General features: G+C 39.5%; 1 protein-coding gene across 5 annotated transcripts in view; it reads right to left on the reverse strand.

Moving 5' to 3' along the window:
• Positions 1–27078, reverse strand: part of PTPRG (protein tyrosine phosphatase receptor type G) — a 698698-nt gene that overhangs the window by 195229 nt on the left and 476391 nt on the right. For all 5 annotated transcript variants that reach the window (XM_013052481.2, XM_013052475.2, XM_004738287.3 and 2 more), the window contains one exon: positions 14429–14524. In XM_013052481.2, coding sequence (XP_012907935.1) covers positions 14429–14524 — 96 coding nt within the window. The remainder of the gene's footprint in view (positions 1–14428; positions 14525–27078) is intronic.

A 27078-nucleotide genomic window follows, 5' to 3' on the forward strand; every position in this document is an offset into this window, starting at 1 on the left:
TACACCCTTTTAGTCCACCAGGTCTGGAGAGAGAGAGAGGGAAGAAAAAAAAAAAACGTAGATAACATGTCACAAACCCTGTTCAGAGGAGCACACCTTGCCTCTCCTACACATTGTTAGCCAACCACTCCACCGTCTACGTTCCTGTTATGCTGGGTGGCTAATTTTTACCACTGCATAAACAACAGCATGTGCTATTGCTACAATGATCATGAAAGCTTAACAGATGGAGGACCTCCTATGCACTGGGCATGCAGTCATTCCACTTCTGTGAACTACTACAATCCTTGAGACAATCCTCCAGGATAGGTCTCTTATTATTGACTCCATTCTCCAGATGAGAAAACTGAGGGACAAGAAGGCTAAGTGACTCTGACTAAAGTTTACCGTTACTTATGGGCAGAACTGGGATTTAATCAAGCATCCGGACCTCAGAGTCCATTTCGTTTATCAAGCAGACTCTAAAGTGTTGTCTCTTGCTTTCACTCAGTATCTTTACAGTCAGCACTGAGACGATTAACACCAAACAAGCAGCGGTCCTTGTCTTAAGGAGCCTCAAGGTGTGTGGGTATGTGCACGCGTCTGTGTGCACACACGTGTGTACGTCTGTGTGTGTGTGTGTGTGTGTGTTGAAGGGGAGAGAGCATGGAGTAATGTCCTCAACAACAGGGATGCTTTATTCAGTCCTCCGGACACTGCGCGGACTGCTGTATGCAGGACACCGTCATGACTCCATGACTTTGCAAAGGGAATCAACAACGGAGCAAGAAAAGGGCCACAAGAAAGAAGCCAAGAAGGATATGTGTTCGGGATTATCTCATTCCCCTTCGATGAGGGGGGACACGGCCACACTTGCCAAAACCCAGAAGGGAACACACCTCCTACTCACAACCCTAATCTTCAGTGCGCATCAAACGCAAGGATGAATGAAATGAATTGCCACAACAGGCAATAATTCACATGCCGTGGTATTTAAAAATCTGTAACGACCACATCATTATTGCTGGCAGTGCCTCTAAGCAAGCAGACACTAATAAGGGATCGCATAAACGAGGATATATTTCCAGCACAGATAAGGCCACATAAAGGCTGCCTGGTTTACAACTTAGACACTGGAGAGAAACTCACTCCCAGGAATTAAGCAGTCACTGGGGGCCAGTGGAAAATCTGATGAGGCTCTTTTACTTCCAAACGGCCTCCCCGCCATCTGCGGGCACCCAGGCCCATGTCGTATGTTGCTTGTCTCTCTCTCGGATGACTGGCGGCTCCAATTAAATAACTATTTATTTCACCAGCCAAGGTGTTACAACTAATTACTTTAGCTCCTCTTGAAAGTAGTAAGAGAGACGTGTCGATGCTCCTTCAGGAAATTTGAGTTCGGTTACCTTCTCTTGAATTAGTGAGTGACAGCACCAACAACCACCACTGAGAATTCAGAATCCTGTCTTCCAGCCAAGGCTGTCGGAGAACTGAAGCACCCTTCACCAAAACACAAGTGCGATGGTAGGTGGCACACGTCTGATTCCCTGAGAGCAACATGCTTATTTGAATGTTACCGGTTCTGGGCCAGGCTTCGGGACATCCAAGACTAATGGTTCAAACTATTCCCTTTGATCTCTAGTTCTTACAAATTGCCACCATCATCGTCCCTATTTTAACACACGGTATGGAGTGCTTCAAAGTTCTGCACCCTGGTGCTCTCAGATACAGGATCTCATCTGAAGTTCACAACGAACCCATCAGTTATCAGTATTTCCATCTGATGGACAGAAGGAATTGAGAGAGCGAGGGAATGAAGAAATAGTCCAGGGGAACATGCCGGAGAGTGGCAAGTCGGAATTGCAGCATAAAGCTTTTCACTCCCAAACCCCAACCCTCTTCAGCAGTTTTCTTAGACACTGATTTCATCATCGAAGGGAATCGAAGCATTTGGGGAAGGTTCTGGAATGGGAATCTCCTTCTCAGAGGGCTGTTAGGAGAACCGAGTGGCATAATGTACGTAGAATGCTTGACAGAATTGGCAGAGGGCCTGATGCAGGACCAGAGTCCATAACTAACACCTGTTTTAAAAAATCATTGTTTATATTTGAAGAGAATCAGAAACTGGAAATCTCTTTCTAGAAGACTTGTGATTTTACCTGTTGGAAGTGTTTTAGTGGGATGAGGACCTCTATACAATGTAATATAGAGAAGAACCAAAGCTTTCGGCTGTTTGCCATTAAAAAAAGGGGAGGGCTAGTCAGCCTACCAAGTTCAGATGTGGCCCTAAATATTCATTTCCTTTCCTGAAAGATTTAGGAATTGGCTTTGTGTTAGTTAGCTGCTTCCATTTTTGAGACATCTGGCACTAAACCCTGTAATTGGTTGTTTAAAAAAAAAAAAAAAAAAAGAACCAGTGCCTGGCAGCCACCTTTGGAGAGTGACTAAAAATAGAAATAATTCACTGAAACCTCATTAGAATGGTGCTCAAGAATGCCAAAATACTAGGGAAAACACTGCAGAAAGTCGAGTAAGGCCTTAGTAATGAAATCTAGAAGTTCTAAGAACTGAATTATCAAAGAGTGAGAACTGGGTATTCAGAGTAAATAATTTTATCTCATGTGATGCAAACCAATTTCTGGTAGTGTGATTCTTTTTTTTTTTTAAACAACTAGATTTAAAAAAAAATTTTTTTTAAGATTTTATTTATTTATTTGACAGACAGAGATCACAAGTAGGCAGAGAGGCAGGCAGACAGAGAGGAGGAAGCAGGCTCCCTGCTGAGCAGAGAGCCCCATGTGGGGCTCGATCCCAGGAAGGCATCATGACCTGAGCTGAAGGCAGAGGCTTTAACCCACTGAGCCACCCAGGCACCCCTGGTAGTGTGATTTTTAAGAATACTCCTCACGAAACCCATTTATAATAAATCATATATAAAAGTTGTCCATTAGAACCGAAGGACTGATATCAAATGAATACTACAAAAAATTGGTTGATAATACTCAATTGATATACACAGATTAAGCAATTCTTCTCATTCAATGTTGTCTATAGGGCTGATGTGCTTAATTAACACTTTCGTCAGCATCAGTCTTGGCTTACCTCAACCTTGGAAAACCCAAATTCCAGGTAAGCAATCTCTAAATTAATTAGTGCTATCGTATTATTTTATATACAGCTACCTAGGAATTTGCATGCATATCAAAATCATGTAATTTCATACATATCCAGAAAATGCAAAAGGCTAAGAAACAGAATCTGTTGTACAGGTATGTCTAGATGAAGTCAAGATACAAGTAGGTCTCCCAGATCTCACAAAGAAAGCCCCAAACAGGAGGAGGATCCAATACGAATAATTTTCTCAAAAGACACATTTGCAGTCTTGACCAAGAAATGAGGTAAGTACCCACTACTGTGTCTTTTACTCAATCTCAGTTGGACATTTACTTGTTGTAAGTAAAACACAGGAAGGATAAAATATTTCTGTTTTGGAAGTTCTCCCCATTGTCTCTGTCTCCTAATCCCTCACAAACCTAAGGAGCTGCATTTCTAAAAAACACCACAGTTGGCCAAACAGTCTTGCCAAGATCAAGGTGAAGAGGAAAGAGGGCTACTGGCAAATCATACACAGTCTCACACCAAAAGATGAAACTCAGTTTCCTACTAGTTTATTATCACATTCTTGTAAAAATAACTGAATGGATTTCCACTAAATAGGAAAGATCTATGCAAACTGGTCCGTCTTGAAACACCATGGAAATGGTACATGTGCTCTGAAAGTATGTGTCAGAGGCACCCTCCAGAAATAGGCTCTGGGCTTCAGATGGGTACAGACATACCATATATGTCAAGATGCTACAGACAGAGAAAACAAAATGTTTCCATGTAGCCCCTCAATACAAAAGAATTTGTAAGCTGCTTCTCCTAGAGGCAAGCCTGTGTTACAGCACTGCAGGTGAGCCTCAGGATTAGTCTCAGGATTCATACAGTTAAAGACAGTTCATCATTCCTCTGGGACAATGCCTAGATGCACAGAGAATAACAAGATTTTCAGAGACAATAACAAACCTCTAAACTAAAACCAGCATTAATAGTTTTAGAATCCTGCCCTGGGAAATTACTTCTGTGAAGCCATGGGACCAGGGTAGTGCTATGATTTGCAGAGACCGATCCTCCTATAACCTCCACAAGGGAGTTCCACTGATCTTTGAGGTTTTCAAACCGGCTCCTGCTGATTTCAAGTTCAAAGGCATTTGTACATGCTCTTACCTTTGTTTACTTTTCTGTGTCTGAAGGAATGTTTTATCAAATTGGTGCTCCTTTCACAAACCACTGTAGTATCTGGAAATAAATACCCATGTGGGCTCTCTAATTTAAAGGGGTTATAGGTGAGCCTGGAATATGTGGGCTGGTGTAAAACAGGGCCAATTTAAATATTTTGGCATGCAAAACTTCATACCTTGTCTTTAAATCCCTGGTGATTATACCTTATTTGGCCAGGGACTGGGGACTTCTCAGGCACGAAATTTTTAGTTATTCCTATGGCCGTCAATGAGCAGAATAATGCAAACAGCTCCCACAACCTCTGAAATCAACACTTCATGTGTCCTCAAATACTTACTTGAGGGCCATGAAGCAGGATTTCTCAATCTCAACACTGACATTTTGGGCCAGATACTTTTCTGCTGGGAGGGGCTGTCCTGTGTATTGTGGGGCACTAGGTAAGTGTTTCTTATCTTTATCCATCACATGCCAGTAGCAATAACACCCCAATAGGACAATCAAGTGTCTCCAGATATAGCCACAAGGCAAAATCCCTTGTCCTCTCCCTCCTCCCCTATAAGAACCACTGACATTAAAAAAGTTAATAAGTGACGGTTTAAATCTTTACCCCATCCACTCACACTATTCTTAATCTAACCACACCATTCATTCAATACTCTTTATACCTTTTATAAAGAGGAAGCAAAAATAAAATAAAATAAAATAAAGGCTGTCATCAAATGTATAAAATAATTACAGGCACAGAGCTTAAGAGAATTTAGAAGAGAATCAAAGGTTTGCATTCTGCACAGAAAGGATAAGAACACAGTTTTTAAGTCACAAGATAATAGCTCTTCAGGCACCAGCAAAATTAACATAGGCCCTGAAGAACTTCTATCCACGTGATAATAATCAGAACCAATGATATCTACTTCTTTCTCTACCCTTTCAAACAGAATAGTAACTCCTCTAATTTGGTATTCCACTAAGAGCACAGACCGTGGAGATGAACTGTTGCTATTGAAATACTGGCTTTAACATCTATTGGCCTGTGTAGGCTTACAAAATTGACATTGAAAAGAAGCTCCATGCCTCAAGCTTCTGCAACTGTAAAAAGAGCGTAATAATTCCTTGAGGGGTCCCAGTAAACGTTAAATAAGGGAATATTGAATATAGTCATTTTATTTTATTAGCATTTTCCATGAATTAAATCCATAATAGATACTTTTATTCGCACTATTTGTATTCTATTTATTTATTTTAAAGATTTGGAGAGAGGGTGGAGGTATGCATATGCAGGAAGCAGGGGGAAGGGCAGGGAGACAGAGAGAATGTCAAGCAGACTCCTTGCTGAGTGCAGAGACTGATACAGGCTCAATCTTACAACCCTGAGATCACGACCTGAGCTAAAACCAAGAGTCTAGCACTTAAATGCATGAGCCACCCAAGTGCCAGATTCAACCAGGTCTGGGGGAGGGGAGGAGGAAGAAAAAGAACTGCCACTTGCTTCTCTACCTTGGATGCAAAGTGCTTTAACTGTTCTCCCAAAAGTGTAGTCCACCAAATCATCTACTAGATCACACTCCAAGAAGAATAAGGCTAGGGGAAACGAGAACTGGATCAGGAGTCAGGAAACTAGGCTTCCCTTGTCTTGTAGATGCCAAAGAGCAAGGGGATGATGGTCAACCTCTTAACCCCTCAGAGCTAGGTCTCTGAATTGTCCTGTTTGGTGGGTCACCATGGAGTTCCTTGCATTTTCTCTGAGACTATGACAATCAGATTCTACGACTTCTATTAGAACAAATGGCCCAAAGAACTAAATTCTAAATTAAATGACAGATTCTAAACTATTTTCACTTAGTGAGATACAGAGGCAAAGTACTTGGTAACCATCCTTGAAGTGCAATGATTTAATTAAGGAAGATTTTCACACGGTCTTTTTCAAAGTCTTTTAATTATGTGATGCTTTGCCAATTATTAAATTGTCCTCCGTAATGTCTGTTAAGAGGAAATCTGAATTACAGGCCATTTGCAGACAAGAGATGTACTGAAAACACCTGATAGGCTATAAATTCAATGTTGTACATCCACAAATCTACTCCAAAATTGCATTTGAACATTAAAAATGACTCCAGCCTTCACTTAATGGTAAGTCCCATGAAATCAATTAGCTGTTAAAATAGTTTAATTGGAACATATGTATTTTAATTTTGTGTGTGTGTATTAAAAAAAAAAGTCTTGCTAATCAACCCCAAACATTCTGAAATTACACTTCTAGGTAATGTAGTGAAAGAAGTGAACTTATAACTGGATAAAAGCAAGGATGTGGAAAATGTGAGAAGGATGATATTCAAACAGCAGCAACCGGCAAGGAATAAATTAAGAATCCTATCAGTGTACTGCAATTATCCTGAAAAGCAGTCTCAGAAGGAAGTTTTACAACTCACCATCACTCACTAACTCAAACTCACAAGTTCTCCCACTGAAGAACAGTTATTGGCTTTTGGGGTGGGTGTTGGTAGATAAGGTATAGTTAGTAATTCCTTTTCTCTTTTAGTTCTTTCCTTCCCTCCCTCTCTTCTTGTCCTTCCTTCCTTCCTCCCTTTCCTTTTTTTCTATGTGGTAGGGGCCCTTGTTTCACATTCGCAACAGGAATGGTCAAAAGTTAAAAAAAAAAAATTAGAACTAACCACAGCACTGATAGCAAATGTATTCTTCATTTAAAAAGGGAAAAGATTCCTAGGGAATGGTTAAAAAAAAATAGAAAGATCGATTTAGGTCACCATGCATAAAAGGGATGATTTATACTTCCACAGTGGTGTTTTGCTTTGAAGAAAGATGGAGGAAGGAAAAAAAAATGCAGAAAGGAGAGCCCAGTTCTAAAATTCAGAAATAGGAACTTCATACTTTAAAATGAAAATTTACCATTTTGAAAATGTACACGAGATATAATTGTATTTTTTCCTTGATAATTTCATCTCCCTTACTTCATCTTCGTTTCTTATTCCAGTAACAAACTGATGCTACCATTGAAGAAAGAATTCAGAGGCCAACTCTTTTCAAAACCTCCAGTTCCCCATTACTTTGCAGGCAGGCTAGTATTCTGAGGATACACTGACAATTTTCATAGAGAAAGGCACAGAGAAGGTGCTTAATAAATACTGCAGAATAAACAAATGAGTTAGCAAATGAGTGCATGAATAAATGAGAAAATACTACATTTTGTTCAGTTAGAGAATCTGAAGGAGAAAAAAGGGGGGCAGAGGAAGAAAAACACAAACATGTAAAGAATAGCAAGAGCAAGGAAAAGCAAAGAGACATACACAGAGGCGCCCTCAAACACACAGAAACTAACCCATCAACTATCACAAAGAGAGCAGAAGGATACAAATAAGAAGCAACCAGAGGCAAGCCAGAAAAAAAATACAGAAAAAATAATCCACAAAAGCCTCTCCATCCACCACCTACTGAGATAAAAGCATTCTGGTAAAAGACTTTATTTTTTATTATGTTTTAAAAGATTTACTTATTTATTTGAGGAAAAAAAAGAGAGAGAAAGAGAGAGTGAGTGCTCATGCCCCGCAGAGGGAGAGGCAGAGGGAGAGAGAGAATCTCAATCAGACTCCATGTGGAACATGAGTCCGACACGGGGCTTGAACTCACAACCCTGATATCATGACCTGGGCTGAAATCGAGTAGGACGCTCAACTGAGTGAGCCACCCAGGTACTCTAGTAAGAAACTTCATAAAAAACATTCTCTGATGTTTATATCCTCGTATTCTGGGCACTGAAACACTCCTTTGAGGCCTCTGAATGTGCTACTTTAAGACTTGTAAAGCCCTGTTGCCTTTTTACAACCACAGGCATAAATGGAGAAACATTCCTTTGTTGGCATGTCAGACCCAATGGAGTCCTGCTACTACTGTCAGATGGTTACCATCATCTTCAGTGAATCCTGAGACTCATAGCCTTCACGTTCATGTCCTTGACCATATCAAGAGATGGTCTTAAATTTCTGCATGACCACAGTCCCTTTTAGGTGAAGCTTACACAACCATTAGGCATGCTTTTCACAACACAGATGATTCATGTTGTGGTAGGACCCCGAGAGGTTTCTGATAACTTTGCCCTACTCAATATCTATTTCCTGAATAGAAACTGAGGTCAGGCACTGATAGGAGGGCAGGGAAAGGTGGGCAGTGGGGTACAAACAGAAGAGGAACAAGACATGGATCTCAGCCTCAAAGAGTTTCTGTTGTTTTAGTCTCAGGTCCCTCACCTCCTGGGGCCAAAGGATCTACTAGATCACACTCTAAGAAGACCACCAAGAAGAACACCTGATACTCCCCAGCTGACGGGCTATCAGGTTGGTCCTCTCCATTCAAGACGACAGAGCCTAAGTTTGTCTCCCCTGAATTCAGTTAAATAATAGCACAACCAAGCCACAGTGTTAGTCACTTGCAAGAGATGCACTGATGAGTAAGTGAAGACTCCCAGTCCTCAATGATCTCGCAGTACAAAGGCAGAAGAAGCAAGCAAGTAAAGTAACAGCTTTAATGCACAATGGAATGCTCAGAGAACAGCGGGTTAAAGGAAGGACGAATCCCATCTACCTGCGTGGGGAAGGGGGGGAGGCGAAATGCAGGGAAGTGGAGAAAAAGCCTTCCTTGCCAGCCCTAGATAGATGAGTCATCAAGAACTCCTCCTGCCTTCTCAAGGTCTATAAATAATCCCAGGTGCTGCCATTTCATTTAATTACTAAGCCTCTCCAGATGGAGAAAAATAATTAAGCAGTCTGTACCACCGACATGATATAAAGGATGGGTTAGCAACTTGTGAAACATTTGAGTTTTGAAGTTTGCTTTAAACTCTGAACGGAGGGCAGAAATGAAAAGGGGAGCAACCACAGAACCAGAGGCGTTAGAGGAAAACCAAGCGACCACAGTCATATTCTGGGCAAAAATGTAAACAGGAATAGGAAAAACAAAAACAAAAACAAAACAAAAAAACTGGAACAAGGGGGCTCAACGTTGCCAGGAGGAGTGAAACTGAAACATTAAATGAAGAAACTTCATTGAAGACCAGTTGTCAAAAAGAAACACTTTAAGACAATCTATAAATAAATCAGGAACCAATTTAGTTCTTCAATGTATAAGACAGACACCATTGACTGGGCTGCTGGATGCAGACATAATAAAAATTTTATCTTTGCGTCTGATGCTAAGATTCTGAAGAGACTCTACCCAGAAAGGTGTCTACCAAGGACGCTGGTGAGAACAGCACATGAGAAAAGCTTCTAATTGTAGCTGCTTTAAAAAAAAAAATCATGCATTTATAATTCCATAGCCCAAAGGAATCAGGAAATATAAATAAAATTTAAGGCATTCCAACAATTACCACTAGATAGTAAAACAAAGGAGATGCCCCCCTCAAATGATAAATTCAACAATAATCATGTGCTTCTTGAAAAAAATACAATCATCAAACCCATAAACCCATAGTGATCACAACTGCAAAAAGTTTGGGGATACCAACTTTGTAGGAGCACCAGATGGAAAGCCAGTAAGATGTCTGCACGGATTGAAGCCGCGTCGATTCTGATGGAAAATGGAGGGAAGTGTTCAACAAGGAAGGAACAGTGAAAGAAAAAAAACAAAAACAAAAAAAACAAAACAATTCAGAGGGAGATGATGGAAGACTTCTTGGTCTAAAAACATCCAGGCTACCTAAGTAAGGTCATTCTAAGAACCTGGTATTCTCTAGTCATAAACTTAAGCCAGAGCCAATCAAATTCTTTTGTGTGTTGTTTTCAAAGCAAAGCATCCTTCCACAAATTACCTAATCATTTGCCTGTCATTTCAGCTGTCCTGTCAACGTTAAGTTTTTCATATTTCTTTCTTTAAACAGATAAGCTAGGTAGATTGTTATCAGAATAACAGAATATTTTTCAACAGTATTTTAATGGCATTTGGTATTTTACATTTTTACAGGAATTCAAATCAGACTAACAGCAAAGAAGAATAGAGATTCTACTTTAACAACAGAAGACAATAATTTTAATTTCTGTACTTCTATAAATTAGCTACACAGCACTTATTCTCTTTAGTGGTTTAAAAGATATCTCCAGCCTTTGCCCATTCTTATTGTAATTATTTGTTTTAAAACCCCTTTAAAATCAACCTCCCTCCTTAGCATTCCTTTAGATCTTCTAGAGGGTTTCTGATCCAAAGATGTGTGTGAATTAGAATAAAGGTGTTCTTTCCTCTAGACACATTACTCACCAGCGCCTATAAAGTGAGCAGACCTTCTAGACTGTGTGGCCTCAAATGTGCACGAGCATATGTGGTTGCTGTGATTCATTATCCTCCCTACATGGAAGTGGTCCCTCCTTCCTGCAATGGTGCTCCTATGAAGCACTTGGGGGAGACCTGGCTTACCATCTTTCATCATTGAGAATGACTTTCAACTCTGTAATCCAAAGATGTCAAGGATGCCTGGGTGGCTTGGTCGGTTAAGCGTCCTACTCTTTTAATTTCAGCTCAGGTTATGATCTCAGGCTCATGAGATCAAGCCTTGCATCAGCTCCATGATGGGTGTGGAACCTGCTTAGGATTCTCTCTCTCCCTCTCCCTCTCCCCTTATAGCTATTCCTTGCTCAGCCCCTGTCTCTCCCTCACCGTCCCCCCGCAACTTGTTTTTTTCTCTTTTGCTCTCTCTAAAAAAAAAAAAGAAAAAAAAGACATCAGTCACCATTTTAATTACTGCTGCTCAGGTTGGGAGTCATGATCTTAAGATCATGCTGACATGAAGGCATGAAGATAGTGCTGCGATGGGAATGTAGGCTCCCTCTGCAGTCACAGACAGACCCTACTCGCATCTTGATCACTGCTACATCATCAGGACATTTTATGTAATATCTTCCACCTTCAACTGAAGAAGAGAACAGTAAATGCTACGTAGGTTCAACAAGCATGCCTGTGAGCTACAAGAGAACCACCTGCAGTGGTTCTAGGCGAGGCCAGCATACAGTTCATTGGTCAACCACGTGCACACCAGGCCTGGGCTCGTTTCAGTGCTTTGGAAATATTAAGAACTTTATAATATCCAATCACAGCAAAGGCAGCGGGAGAGCTGAAATCATGCAAAATAACGGGCACAAAATGAGGAAGAAAAGAGAAACAAAGATACTAAAAATTTGAAGGTGTAAGAAAATCATTCTAGGGTACAGAGTAAGTTAACATCAGGACAATAACATCTACATGGAACTCAGCCTTGCCTAGACATGCACCTGTCATTCACATCACGTCACTCTGGATAATTAATATGTGGGTTTATAAGCACTAAGTCAGCACACAGCCTCTTTACAAATATAAGGCTTTCTCCAGTCACCTCTTGCTAGCCATTATCACATGCGACCCTGACAGTGAGGTCCTAGTGGGCAGGAGCTGCCTGCATTTATTTTACTTATGTAGCAACTACTGCCCTCCCTGGCACTGAATCAGTGCTGAGTAGATGATAAATACCTCCTCAATACCAAAATGCAAGATATCAGGTTTGAATTTGAAAATATATATGAAGATTTATCTGATTACTTGGGGGAAGAAATTTAACATTCTTACAGCAAACCACAAAGATCTCGAAGTATTGAATGTTATTAGACTGTTAAAATAATAGCAATACTATCTTCCTCTCCATTGCTTGAACAAAGATGTATAAATGCATATGTGGACTTATGAGGAAAACAAAAGAAGCTGCTCAACACTGTTGGCATCTAAAAAAAAAATACTGTTCTATTTTATGTTATCTACCTTCTGTGTTATGTACACAGGGCAGCAACCCAAAATTTGTAGAAGGATTTATCAGATGAAATATATCTTTGCATGTGAACTACTCATCATGCCCTAGAAATACTTTAAAAATTTAAAACCTGCATTTCACACTGAGGTGTTCTGCTGTTTTGTACACCAATGGGCTTTACCTGCCTAACTGGTCTTACATTTCACAACAGTTTATAGAGCTGGGAAGCACAGAAATGTTCTGCATAGCACATATTATGAACTGGTTCTTCCAGGACTCACAGAAACATTTTTAAACTTTGTTTTCCTATAAGAAAGGTGACCTATACAGTAGGACCTGGTTGGACTGGGCATGGGTGGGCAGGATAGGAGGAGGAGAGGGTTGATTTGATGGTGCAGCTATAGTAGAGGTATCGCTACAAGAAAATATATTGTCCAAGAGGACAATCACAGAAAACAAGGGATTAACCACAGAAGTGGGTATGGTTCAAGAATGGCTCAAGTGACCTCAGTATTGCATAAGGCAAACTGATCATGGTTTAGATGCAGAAGGGATATAGATAGAACCCAAAGAACCTGCCCACAAGGGCAGTGCCCAAAACAGCCCTCTGTTCATGCAAAGACACATATATGACAGGCCTCCATCCCATTGAAAAAGAATTTCATGGATATGGATACAGACTTTATTTGGCATTAAAAATGTCTACTATGTGCCAGAACCCACGTTAGGGGCTTCATTTAATGACTACATACAATCTTAATGGTGTAGACAGAAGTTGCTATCCCCATTTCACAGGTAAGAATACTGAGGCTGGAAAGTTTAAATTAACTCCATCACCATTATGCAGCTATTATGTAGAGACGGGACTCAAAAGCACATAGTTTTGATGCTAGTGAATGAGTTTTTAAAACATGATGCTCAACTGATTTATGAAAGTAATCAGGGAAAAGACATGTGTGGAAGAACAATGGGGAGATCAACCAAATACATAAATAGAGAACTTACAAAATATCAGACCATGAGCTTTGGTAAGAAATATGTTTTGGAACATGACCAAGTTACATACCCACTATGCCTCTCCATATAAAAGCAACTAAAAAAAGGTCCTACCAAAAAAAAAAAAAAAAAAAAAATTTACCCTTACTATGAGTAATATACTCTGATATTTTCTGATTATTTTTTCTGCTCCATCGTTATTCTAAAAGTACTGGCAGGATTTACTAAAATTATTTCATGGCCCACTAGTAGGTCAGAACCCACAGTTTGAAAAACAGTGCCATAATCAATACTAATGACCCCTACTCTGTTTCTGGTGTAGGTAGAATATTGGGTTTTTCAGTTTTCCATAAATAATCTTCCATTTGAACCTTTGTCCATGAAAGGAAAGGGGGAAATGTAGTTAAAAGGTAGTGAGAGCACTGGATAGAACTATCATATGTCATATGCTAAAAAGAGGGGTGAAATTAACATACTCCAAACAAGAATGGGTCCATCTCAAAGACAAAGAAACTTGCTCCAAAAGGCAGAGGTTAAAGACCCATAGTGGAAAAGGTTCTGATGTCTTAAATATTCCTTTGAGTTGTCAGAAAAACATCATTGTCCAACAACGACTCACTGATGAAAGAAACACTGGTATGTAGACTTCAGGCAAATTTTAAGACTGAAAGACAAGTCACATACCTACTACTCAGGTTACTTTCCACCCAAAAAAGCACCAGGTCTCCTCTCAGTTACTGTTTCAAGACACTTGATGGTTGACACTACTTCAATTTGATCTGACTTAATAAAAAGCCTGGACAGTATTATCCAATGAAGGATACAATGTTTGGCTTCAAGCTATAGAACCAACATACGAGCCAGAAGAAAAACTCACTATGAACAGAATAAAAAAGAGAAAGAAAGTATGGAAGTTCATAAAGGTATTAGCTTTGTTACCATGGGGATTTCTGGGAGGGAAAGAAAAGGGTTCTATTCAGAGAAGTGACTGATGCTATTTATTAATCTACTTGTAAGTAATGTCAAATTTTAAAGATGCTCCAAAGAAAATCACTTTTTTTTTTTTTTGCATCAGCCTTTTAATATGCTGGAGGAACCTGTTCAAAATGCTTCAGCAGTGATGTAACTTAGATGATAAATGTGTTCTTCAATCTGTGCACCAGTCAAGTAGCAATAAAATCAGAATAATTCATGCAAAAATTTTCATTATGTTTCTCAACATACTTATTTACATTTTAAATCACACATTAGACAATATGAAATATCTTTCATTTAGACAGGTGTGAACTAGAAAACAGATGCATTCATTAGACACAGAACAATTCGGCGAATTAAAAAAAAAAAGACTCAGAGAACTCTCTGGTTGAAGTACTTGAGCCACCATTAACTTACTTGAAAAAATATGGCCATGGCTCCGATTATTCTGTTTTCTGAAATTGCGGTTTGAAAGCTGTCAAAGTCATCTGGATTATAAAAGAAAATCTGCATCTGTAAAAGAACAATTAAAATATGTATTAGGAAGATTTCAAGCCTAGACACAAATAGAATAGTAAGAGGGACCCAGATTGCTCACTTCCTCAGATTTGGCCAAATACATTCACCTATCCATATTTTTCCTTTGCTAAAGTATCTAAGAGCAAACCCCAGACACTGTATCATTTTCTCCTTACAAACCACACAATCACACATTTTCTCACAGAAGTGCTCTTCTGCTACCCAAAAGAACGCTGACACGTGATTGCCTGATATTCGTGTCACGGTGAAAGTTCCCATAGTATTATGGAGCAAAATTTTAATGGAGTAAAACATCTTGAAGTTAAAAAAGATAACTAAGCCTATGAGATGCAGTTCACATGCTTAAATTATAGATACTTAAATGGGCACATCTTTATAAGCAATGCTCTTTTGGAGGAATTTGAAGGGGTCAATCGCCCAAATGGAGTCTTTCAGTGAATCCACAAGAAATTTCATGGTAATAATAATATTTCACATTTTCCAATTTGCAAAACTGTACCATAGATTATTTTACTTAATTCATGTATAAAGAAAGGGCAGAAATGACTACCCTTAGTGATTTGAAGAAATCAGATGAAAACACAGTGCTTCAGAAAGTTGATGTTAACTTGGCTAAGGTTGAACATCCGAGGAAAACTATAAAATCAAGGTGCTCTCATTGGAACCCTAAATACTTTCTCTTACATTTGGGTAGAGTTTCTTACTCAAAAAGCAGAATACAGACAAATCAACTTAAAATCATTACATGATTTTAATGTGTGAAGAGTCTACTATTTAGTACACTGCAGAGAGCAAAAATGGACCACGGAATGTTCTCGAAAGAATACATACATAATAAGAAGAACAGCTTTGGGTTTTATTCTAGCTTCTTCATTTACTTGCCTGTAGACCTCACACAAACAAGTCTAATTCAAAGTATCAGCTTCCTCATGTATAGAATCAAGTATTTACCATGGGTGTGGAGGGTGTGGAGATCCAACAAGTCACTGTAATATACAGTATGTAGAAGCATCATGCCTACACTTCATCTGTGCCAGCAAATCACTATCATCATCATCATCACCATCATCATCATCAACATATTTCAAGGTTAACATCTGGCAGACACTGTAAAATTTCTCATAAGACTGTGATTCCCCGGAATCTTCTGGAATGACCCTACTCCTTACAGAAAATCCAATCTCCTCTATCATTCATCAGGTGGTCCCTATTTTCCAAATGCCGTGATGCTATTCTCCACAACAAACTGAACCACCACACCCCAGAGGGAATTTGCCTATAGGAAACTGAATGCTAAATTCCCAGAGGGGAAAGCTAAATCAGAAAAACTAGCTCAAGTATAGGTCAAAGGTTAAACAGAGCTTAATTACTTGAGACTGTTAAGAATAAAGTGACACTTCTTTTCTGAAGGCTAAAATCAGGTGGTCCAATCAGGATACTTTCTAGGAAAAGTCAGGCATCCAAGTGGATGAAAGAAAGATGGGTCAATTCCTTTGAAGGACTTTCCTTCTTACAGTGAATTATTTTTCTTACACTGTGAATTCTCACCAATTCTGGCAGCCTCTTACAAATGTATTGCCTTTAGGTTTGGACAGCTTTAGACATCATGCATTTACACTGAGAAAACACCTTTCAATGAGGTGCAGATTAAAAGAGTTTAATACTTAGGTGAATTGCTTTGGGTACAATGCTGCAAACGCAAGAAAGAAATGCTACACAAGTATATTCAGAAAATACACCTCAGTTTCCTTTTAAAACTCAGGCCCTCAAATTAAGTAAGTTCACAGAAGTTTTTCTTACTCTACAGCCCACAAGCAGCGGTGGCATTGTTTAATGCATCACCTGAATAGTGTGTGATTCAAAATACTTTAAGACCTCTTCAAGGGCATTTTCATTTATGACCGGGTGAGGAAATTCATTTTCAGAAAATGTCTTTGAGTCATGGCTCCACCCAGCAGAATAATAAAATGTCTCATAAAGAGAACAGTAGCAGAAGTCTGAAATATCAATTTTCCTTGCTTTTTCTCTCAAGTGGTAGCCTGCTGAATTAGGTTAACTTTTGAAGCTATCTTAAATATGAAGAATAAGGACTGGATAGAGTTTTGCTGAGTGAACTGGACTTTAAAATCGCTTTGTTGTTATTGCAGATGAGATAAATGGGGGCAGAAGCTGCAAACCTGTTTCCCAAAACCATCTCTGAAAGGTGTTGGGGTAGCTATAAAATATCATCAGGAGCACACTAGCTTTCTGTACCTGACCTCAAAAGCCATACCCAGAGTCCTCTCCCATCACAAGAGTGTTCTTCTTAATAAAGCGAATCTAAGTCATGTTTATCTGTATCAGCGTATCAGTCCTTCTCCTGAAAAATCACGGTACACAACAACTGAAGGAAAAGGCCGGGGAAGTCTGGCAACAGAATGGTCTATGAACTCTTCCATGCAGCCTTTACCAGGAACCCTGATTATTTATATTCTATCCCATTTGCATTCAATCTCTCTCTCTCTCTCTCGTCTGCACATACAGATACACAATTTCTTTCTTATGAATCACCGGGTAGTAAGTGGGAGAAAATATGCCCCTTTACCGCTAAATACTTAAGTGTATAATTTCTAAGAATTAGGACAGTCTCTTATATAAGCACAGTATAATTATTCAAATTAGCAAATTTCACTTGATACAATACTATTATCTCATTCACAATCCATTTTGAATTTTGGCAAATGCCCAAATAAAGTCCATTACACATCATTATTCTGGTTCTTAGTTCAAGAATCCAATTTAGAATCAAACTGTGCATTTCGTTGTTACATCTCTTTACACTGACCGCTCCTGCCCCCTCTCCCATCTGGGACAGTTACTCAGTCCTCCTTTATTTGAACAGTGTGAAGTGTGCAGGTCAGTGGTTAGGTACAATCAGGGTCTGTCTCATAGGTTCTCCTGATTGAATTCAGGTGATGCAAGTTTCCACAGGACTGACATTGTCTTCATGATGCATCATATCGGGAAGTACACCCTGTGGATTTCTCCCAATAGGAGGGGTGTTTAACCTCATTGTACAGTTAAGTTGATGTCTGGCAACCTTCTCCACTATCAAGTCATTAATTTTCCTTTTATAATTAAAAGCAGTTTTTAGGGAGCTACTTGAGATTACATAAATACACTGTTCGTCATTGAACATTCATCCGCTAGTCTCAGCATTCATTGATGACTTTTCCAAGTGTACTACCCCCTCTATATGCATGAATGGGATTCTAGTGAAAGGAATAGCTTTCCCTTCTCCACAGTTTATTTATCCATTCATCCATTTATTTAAATCCACATGAACTCACTTATTTTGTTTTATTCAATGAGTTATAATACATTACCATTATTTATTTTAATGTACAAACTGTCTCAATAGGAGATCTTTTGCACAGTAGGAACCCTTCCAAATGGACTCCTGTCTTTCTGCTATGTTCCCATCATTTTATATTTTTTATATTTTATATTTTTTGTGTATTTATATTTTATATTTTTACATTTTATATTTTTTAGCATCTCCTTATTAACTGACACAGACGTTTTAAACTGATCTTGTATTTTCCCTGTTCCAACACTAAAATTGGCCATAACTTGGGTGAGTTCTGGTTCCTTTTAGCAAGGAATGGTATTTAAAGGCATTATACCCTTACGTCAGTATTTTCCAAATATGTTTGCAATAAGAACATTTGGTCCTTCAAGAAAACTATATAGCTTAAGGCTCAGTGACTCTATTCCAACCAGGACCTTCCTTCCATGGGAAGGAGAGCTGGATCAGCTCATATAAATGGGTGTTCATTCTATCATGCAGAGTGTCACGAGACCCGTAAGTCTCCTTAGTCCCAGAAACAAACCATATTAAAATCAACTAAAAAGGGGGGCCTGGATGGCTCAGCGGGTTAAAGCCTCTGCCTTCAGCTCAGGTCATGATCCCAGGGTCCTGCGAATGAAACCTGCATAGGGCTCTTGGCTCAGCAGGGAGCCTGCTTCCCCCCACCCCCACTGCCTGCCTCTCTGCCTACTTGTGATTGTCAAATAAATAAATAAAATCTTAAAAAAATATATCAACTAAAAAGCCACTGGTAGACTATGTACCAGTGCACAGTCAAGGGACCAGTTCTTCAAAATCCTTCAAATTCTTGAACAAGCCTCACAGACCCGGATGGATCATTTGGTTATACCTTGTAGAATGGCTGGACGGGAAAAATATTTCTCTGGCCAGGTCCGGGTGATAGAAAAAACAGAGGATCACATAGTATGACCTGACATTTGTAAAACAAAATTTCACAAAGAGGAAAAGCCCTACCAGTGACCAGGAGGCTTATGCCAAAATACAGGTATGGAAAGTGCCTGAATGAATAGTAACACCTCTGAATAATGGGAGGGGGGTGAAATGGATAGTGTGAGCATAAGTTTGACCAAGATCAATGCTCCACTGTTGAAGGGTACTAGCATGATGCATAGAGAGTCACAACAAAATGCCCACTTAGCTTCTTCCCCTTTCTCTTGCCTTGAGCCACCCCTCCATAGTTAAAATGACTCTAGGTGCAATTTGATATAAAAACTATCTTTATGCCTGGTTTCCAACATCACTAGTTGTGTTAAGCTGAATGAATGCAAAGCAACAAATCTGAAAACTAGATCCTTCTATATTTTTATTAATTCTGTTATGTTCTACACATTTAGGGAGTACTTACTGTATGCCATGAACTGTGCTATCATTCATGAATACTCACTGAGGCAGGTACCACCATGATTTTCACTTTACAGCCAAAGAAACGAAGGATTTCCAAAATTTACAAAGCAGTTAAGGAAGAGGGAGAGAGACTGTCATAGGAACTTAATCTTTCCAATCCTAGAGTTCAGGTCTTAATTACAGGGCTTCCTTATGAGGGACAAGTGTATTTGCTTACTACCTATTATGTATAAGGTACTATGACAGATGAAGACCCATTCTGTGCTTAGAAAGATTGAAATATTAATAATGAGGGGCGTCTTGGTGGCTCAGTTGGTTAAGCATTTGCCTTCCACTCAGGTCCTGATCCCGGAGTCCAGGGGATCAAACCCCACGTGGAATCAGGCTTCCTGCTCAGTGGAGAGTCTGCTTCTCTCTCTGCCTGCCCCTCCCCCCCAGCTCATGCTTTGTCTCTCTCAAATAAACAAATAAAATCTTTTTTAAAAAAGAAATATCCATTTCTCCGTTGAAGGGCATCTTGGCTCTTCCCATAGTTTGGCAACTGTGGTCATTGCTGCTATGAACATTGGGGTAGAGATGGCCCTTCTTTTCATTACATCTGTATCTTTGGGGTAAATACCCAGTAGTGCAATTGCAGGGTCATAGGGTAGCTCTATTTTTAATTTCTTAAGACTCTCCACACTGTTTTCCAAAGTGGCTGCACCAACTTGCATTCCCACCAACAGTGTAAGAGGGTCCCCCTTTCTCCATATCCTCTCCAACACATGTTGTTTACTGTCTTGTTAATTTTGGCCATTCTAACTGGTGTAAGGTGGTATCTCAATGTGGTTTTGATTTGAATTTCCCTTGGAACATTGAAAAAATAAAATAAAGTTAAAAAAAAAGAAATATCAATAATGAAAGAAGGTTATCTTTTTTTTTTTAAATGCCAAAGTTAGAATCATAGGTAAATGTATCACAAAAAAACGTAAGCCAATGAACGGCTCTTGGACAAGTAAGGCATGTAGTAAATGAATACTAAAATAATGCGGGTGATGGGTTAGAGGGGACATTTCCTTTATGATGGACTTTCTACCTTCTAACGTTATAGCTGTGTGCATAAGTCAGCTCTCACACCTCCATGAAAATGGAGGCAAGAGGCAATGACCCCAACATGGGTGGAAAAATCCAACACTGACTTCTCCAGTGATTTAGAAAGCATGGGTGGAAAAATCCAACACTGACTTCTCCAGTGATTTAGAAAGCTCTACATTTTAATTTCAAACAACTGGCATTTCTACAACAGGCTTCCCACATACCTATGTGTCTAAGCAAAAAAAAAAAAAAAGATAAATTATGTAAGGAAAGAACATGCAGACAGTCCAGAGGAAAGGCAATCTATTGAAAGATTCCCTAGCCATTTCCAGATACTGTTGGGCACCTTTAATGGAGTAGAAGAATACACATAGGAACAGCTACAGGAGAAAAATGGACAGAGATGACATGTAAATGGGACAAGATAAAGACAGTAACAAGAAAGGCAACAGCAACATTAAAAGCCATACAGGAGGCAGTAGATAGCAGAACCAAAGAGGTGAAATGTACTTTTCTGATCATGCGTGGCATCGACCTGGAGTAAGCTAGCTGAGAACATAGCGGAGGGCTAGAAACACATGCCCAAGTATAAAAATGTGCAGTAAAGGCAAAGCACAATTCCAAGCACGGTTAATGATCAGCCGGTTCCACCTGCTGGATCACTTGGCTAGGATGATGTCAGAATTGAAGTTTTTGCACAATAACTTCTTAGTCTAACTTGATTTGTAGACTGTGCTGCACCATAACTGCTATGAAGCCAAATCACAGACACCCAACACTGCACGTTCTACTTCTTTAATTCTGCCACTGCCATCAGCCAGGATGATCGATGCAGGCAGGAAGTACATCTGCCGAGTCAAAGCTATGTCTTTTAGAGGGCTGTTCCTTGTAAATAGTAGTAACTTATTTTTGGTGTGAATAACATGGTTGGGGCTCTGTGTGGTAGGAAGCAAGGACAGACAACTGATAAATCCAAAAACAATGTAATGAGTTTCTTCCTATATATAGGAATAAATAACTAAATGAATAGCAAGGACGGATCAGAATACTAAGAGAATGAATGGATTTAAACCACTGGAGAAAACACTCAGGAACGTGCAGATGCCAAAATCATGGGGGAAATGTGAAGTGGCTCCAGGTTCTGTTCTGCTAAACACCGTAGATTATATGATTTTCTCCTCGATCTGTAAGAAATTCAAACCATTTTCTACCTAAGTAAGTAGGCTGAAATTTTGATCCTCTAACAAAAGAAAACCTAGTCATGCAAATTATGGAAAGCATGATAAAAACATGCTATATATAGCATATAGAAATAGATGACACAAGCATTCTGAATTCAGAATCATTATTCGGGCATTTTGTTTTATATCAGTGAACAGTTTTTACCTCAAGTTACTTTTTAAAAGGATCATTATTGTATTTTTAACCCTGTGATAGTTATTTTGTATGTCAATTGTCTAGGCCATGCTGCCCAGCTGTTAGGTTAAACATTGTAGATGTTATTACAAAGGTATTTTTTAGATGTGATTAATATTTGAATCTGTAGATTCTAAGTCAAGCAGATTACCCTCCATAATGTGGTGGGTCTCATCCAATCAGGTGAAAGTGTAAAGTGTCCCTAAGGAATTGTTTCTCCAGATTCCAACACAGAGATTTTGCCTGGGTTTCCAGCCATCAAACTTAAGACTACAACACCAACTCTTGTTGGAATTTCTAGGCTGCTCTGCAAATTTTGGACTTGACTGCCCCCACAACTGAATGAGACAAACACCCCCAAAGTTAGTACTGATTTTAAGCACCTATATATGATATATGTACGATATATGTACAAGTGACTGTGTATCACATTCCAAACCATTCTGCAAACTAGTTACTTTTTGAGCTTCCTTGAGCTCTGAGCTCTCACCTTCATTCAGTTCTTTCTAACAAGGTTCTCCCTGGAGAATGTAGCCCCTGTTAAAACACAGTTCACACACTGTTGTGGCTTACAGCAAGATGGCCATGAAGTTGGCTGACAGCATGACCACGGGTGACATAAACAGAGATCGAAGAGCTTGGGCTAGCAAGTCAGACCAGATTCAAATACTTAAGACACCAAGGCTTAAGTGTCCTTGGTGAGAGCTCCAAGGCTCAGTGTCCATTTCTGTCCAACAGGGGTACTACTTAATGTCATCATATCCAATAAGCACATGCTTTGGTAAAGTAAGAACAAATTAAGCAGCTCCCATGTTTTATTATTACGTATCTTTACTACCATATGACCAGAAAGGATATATGAATTAAGGTGAAGATGAATTGTTTCCACAGGCCAGCCAACAACCCAGTGAGTCATGCCACAAAGTTCAGCAAAGAAACGTGTGTTTAGGCTTCACACAGCCCTCACTGGAAGACTATTTTTAGAAGACTGTGCTCCAAAGAATAGCAGGGATTGAGTACCTTTGTAGGCAAGGTAGCATTTAAATAAACATTCTGAAACATTTGCTTTATACAATATCATTAATCACAGAGTATGCTAATCCTTAATTATTTCCCTTTTTTTTTCTTTTTACTTTCCCTGTAACATGGAATTATCTTCAACTATTTTACAGCAGGAATCCAAATTTCTGCAGGAGAAGACTCCAAAGTGCACACTAGGACTATGACTCATACACAGTGAGGTGCTGGGATGATTTCTGGGATCCCTTTAAAAAGTCTCTGTGTGTTACTTGTTTGTGCCTTTCTAAGTCTATTTATCAGCTGATTTTTGGAATTTCTGGTTCGATGATGCATCTGATTAGTCACATAAATATTTAATCTTTGTATTTTTCCCTTGGTAAGGAACGATTCAGGCTCTTACTTACAGTATCAAATAGACTTTTTTAGGGATTTACTATGCCTGATTTGTGAGTTATTTGTAAGAGTTCAGCAGAAGTTCAGACACAAAGGAGGTAGGTTCAACATCCACCTGTATATTGGCCAGTTACCCTTTTCATGTCCTCAGAATAGGGAGTGGTAAGCTATAGGTCTCCCATTAATTAGCTGTGTGACCCAGTTGAAATCAGTTGCCCTCTCTGAGTCTTAACATCCCCAGGAGTAAATGGAGGATAAGAAATGCACCGCTGGGGGCGCCTGGAAGGCTCAGCAGGTTAAAGTTTATGCCTTCAGGAGGACATGAACACATTTCTCCAAAGAAGACCTCCAGATGGCCAAAAGACACATGAAAAAGTGCTCCACATCACTCGGCATCAGGGAAATACAAATCAAAACCACAATGAGATATCACCTCACACCAGTCAGAATGTCTAAAATTATCAAGTCAGGAAATGACCGATGCTAGTGAAAATGCAGAGAAAGGAGAATCCTCCTACACTGCTGGTGGGAATGCAAGCTGGTGCAGCCACTCTGGAAAACAGCATGGAGGGTCCTCAAAGAGTTGAAAATAGAGCTACCCCACAATCCAGCAATTGCACTATTGGGTATTTACCCTAAAGATACGAATGTAGTGATCTGAAGGGGCACATGCACCCGAATGTTTATAGCAGCAATGTCCACAATAGCCAACTATGGGAAGAGCCTAGATGTCCATCAATAGATGAATGGATAAAGAAGATTACATACACACACACACACACACACACACACACACACACACTGGAATACTATGCAGCCATCAAAAGAAATGAAATGTTGCCATTTGCGACGACGTGGATGGAACTAGAGGGTATTATGCTGAGCAAAATAATTCAATCAGAGAAAGACAATTATCATATGACCTCTCTGATATGAGGAATTTGAAAGGCAAAGTGAGGGGCTTGTGGGGGAGGGAAGGACGAAATGAAACAAGATGGGATTGGGAGGGAGACAAACTATAAGAGACTCTTAATTTCACAAAACAAACTGAGGGTTGCCATGGAGAGGATGATTGGGTTATGGACATTGGGCAAGATATGTGCTATGGTGAGTACAGGGAAGTGTGTAAGCCTGATGATTCACAGACCTGTAGCCCTGGGGCTAATAATACATTATATGTTAATTAAAAAAAAAAAAGCTGCCTTCAGCTCAGGTCATGATCTCAGGGTCCTGGGATTGAGCCCCGCATCAGGCTCTTTGCTCTGTAGGGAGCCTGCCTCGCAACCCCCCGCCTACTTGTGATCTCTCTCTCTGTCAAATCAATAAATAAAATCTTTAAATTAAAAAAAAATATAAAGAAATGAGAAATGCACCACTGGGTCATAGTGAGCATTAAACAAAATAAGTCAAGGAAAGCACATCCCACAATGTCTGCCATACTGTAGGCCCCCAAATGATTCACATGTCTTTAACAATTAGTTAACAGGAAAAAAAAAAAAGGGAAGAAGTTAATGAAAGGATTATTTGCAGTCACTCCAAACTGGAAACCAAACATTAATCATTAATGGAACTGATAAATTGTGAGAGTCACATGTAATAATACAAACAATGCTGAGCCAAATAAGGCAGGTACCCAAAAAAGAAAAAAAGAAAAAAAAGAATTAAAATTAGAAAAAAAAAAAGTTCACTGTGATCCTATTGAAATGAAGTACAAAGCCCAGCAATAACTTATGCACTTAGAAGCCAAAACAGAGGTTACCTGTGGGAGCAGTGAGTGGAAAACGGTTTCTGGGGATGCTAAGAAGTGCTCTTTCTTGATCTCAGGGCTGGTTACAAGAGTATGAAAATTCATTAACCTGTTTTATTATTATTTGTTCATTTTCCTCTTTGTATATAATACTTCAATATTAAATACAATTCACGAAATTCTATGCTTTTGAAACTGGGATAAACAAAAGTATAATGCCACCTAACAATAAGAGCAGGGAAGAGTTTGTATCCTTATGTGTGACCCACTCTATTTCATGGAAGCTACTCCAAATCTGAGGGTAAGGCTAGAGGTAACGTATCTGCTTGTCAGAGCAAGTTAAGGGGACCGTGCCTTAAGTGTGTAGAATCAGGCCGGCCTCGGACCAATAACAACTGTCTGGACCAACCATCATCTCGCCCCCCTTTTCCCTCAAGGTGAACATGGCCAAGGAAGCTCAGAGCTAGCGTGTCCATAAAACATTCCACAGAGCTGCTTAAATGTATCCAATCCTTATAATACTTTATATGAATTAATTCCTTTCATCCTCACCACTACTTTTTGTGGTACTAGGTCTTGTCTGAGCAGTAACAAAGCTGGGATTCAAACCCAGGCATTTGATTGCAGAACCCACACATTTAAAATCCTCTCTATAAAACATCCTGATCAGAATTCCCACTAGCAATGAGGAATATCTATTAGTTATCTCCAGGATCCTCACACAAAGTTTCCAGAGTAGTAGTTCCCCACTATGGGTGTCTTTGGACTCTAGAGGACCCTGGCCATGTCTAGAGTTATGCTGGGTTTCAGTACTAGAAGGGGTCTACAGGCATTTAGTAGACCAGGTAGAGGCCAGGAATGCTGCTAACCACCCTACAATGTGTAGGACAGCCCCCGAAAGCAAAGAATTATCCAACCCAAAATGTCAATAGTATTGAGGTGTAGACACCTTGTCTATACTCACTGTCACATGAAACCTAGCCAAGGGATTTGGTCAAGCATTTTGTTTTTCTTTCCCTCTTCCCACTACTACTGACCTCTAAGGGGGAGAAACAAGTTTATTATAATGGGGCCCAAGGACTGGGAGAGTAGTTTTCCCCCTATGCATAAACCAGTAAGTTCAAACCACTTTTACTTATTCTTGGAGTTACTGTAATAACTTTCTTTTCTATTAAAACAAACTTTCCTTGCCTGTAGAACTACATCACACATCAGGTTTTCTGAAATGCAGTGGAGCTTAACACCTTGGACACAGTGGAGGGGGAGGGGATCCGCAGGTTCATCTGGAACTCATTTGTATTTCAAAAACACGAAAATAACCACCGCAGTGTTTGTGCTCTTTGTAATATGAAACTTTTTAGAAATTGCTTTGTACTTGGTAGTAACAGCCACATGATTCACCATGAAATGAAGTCTGGAAAATCATTTTGGATAAATGGACCTATAAATTCAATAGAATTTCCATGACAACATAGACTGCAGCACTCAACCACAAATAAAAGGTTATAAATCATTCAAAACCAACTAGGAATCAGCAATACGGCTCTCGTTTTGAAATATAAGAAACCTGAAATATAGTTTATTTGTTACTTACTCACCCAAACTTCCCATTATAGTTCTCTCCTCACTTCTGATATTGTATTTTCTACCCCATAAGAGGTGTTTGGAAAATGATGAAGCCAAGAACTTACAATTAAGCTAAATAAAATTAACACAGGTACAGTGCTGGTGGTATTCCTCCCTCTCTCCCAGCCAGAACCCCACAAGAAAGCTTGTGCACAAATAAAAGTTATGCTGTTTTATCCAGAAAACTGCAATTTGCCCTACATAGCTACTTCTGCCAGATCAGGGTATCTGTAAGAAAAATGTTCAAGCAAAACATTTCAGAGAACACACATGCAAGACAACCTGAATGTTTCCCAGTGCTTCTGAGTTTTATAAATCAAAATCAAATCCTCTACTGTCTTCAGGACAACCTCCACACTGAAGGGTTTTTTAGATTAGCTGGGTCAACCCAACTAGAACATGTGTTTTATGGAACAGCTCTCTGTTCCTTGGGTCACCTGTTTAATTCTGGTGGAAATGCCCTTCTGATGGACTCTTTTGGATAAAATATGCTGGGACCTCTCCCAGTGGGAGGTGCTGGTCCCAGGACCAAGCACA

Source organism: Mustela putorius, unplaced genomic scaffold, assembly GCF_011764305.1.
Source record: "Mustela putorius furo isolate JIRA1106 unplaced genomic scaffold, ASM1176430v1.1 tig00000095_pilon_pilon_pilon, whole genome shotgun sequence".
NCBI classification, from domain to species: Eukaryota; Metazoa; Chordata; class Mammalia; order Carnivora; family Mustelidae; genus Mustela; species Mustela putorius.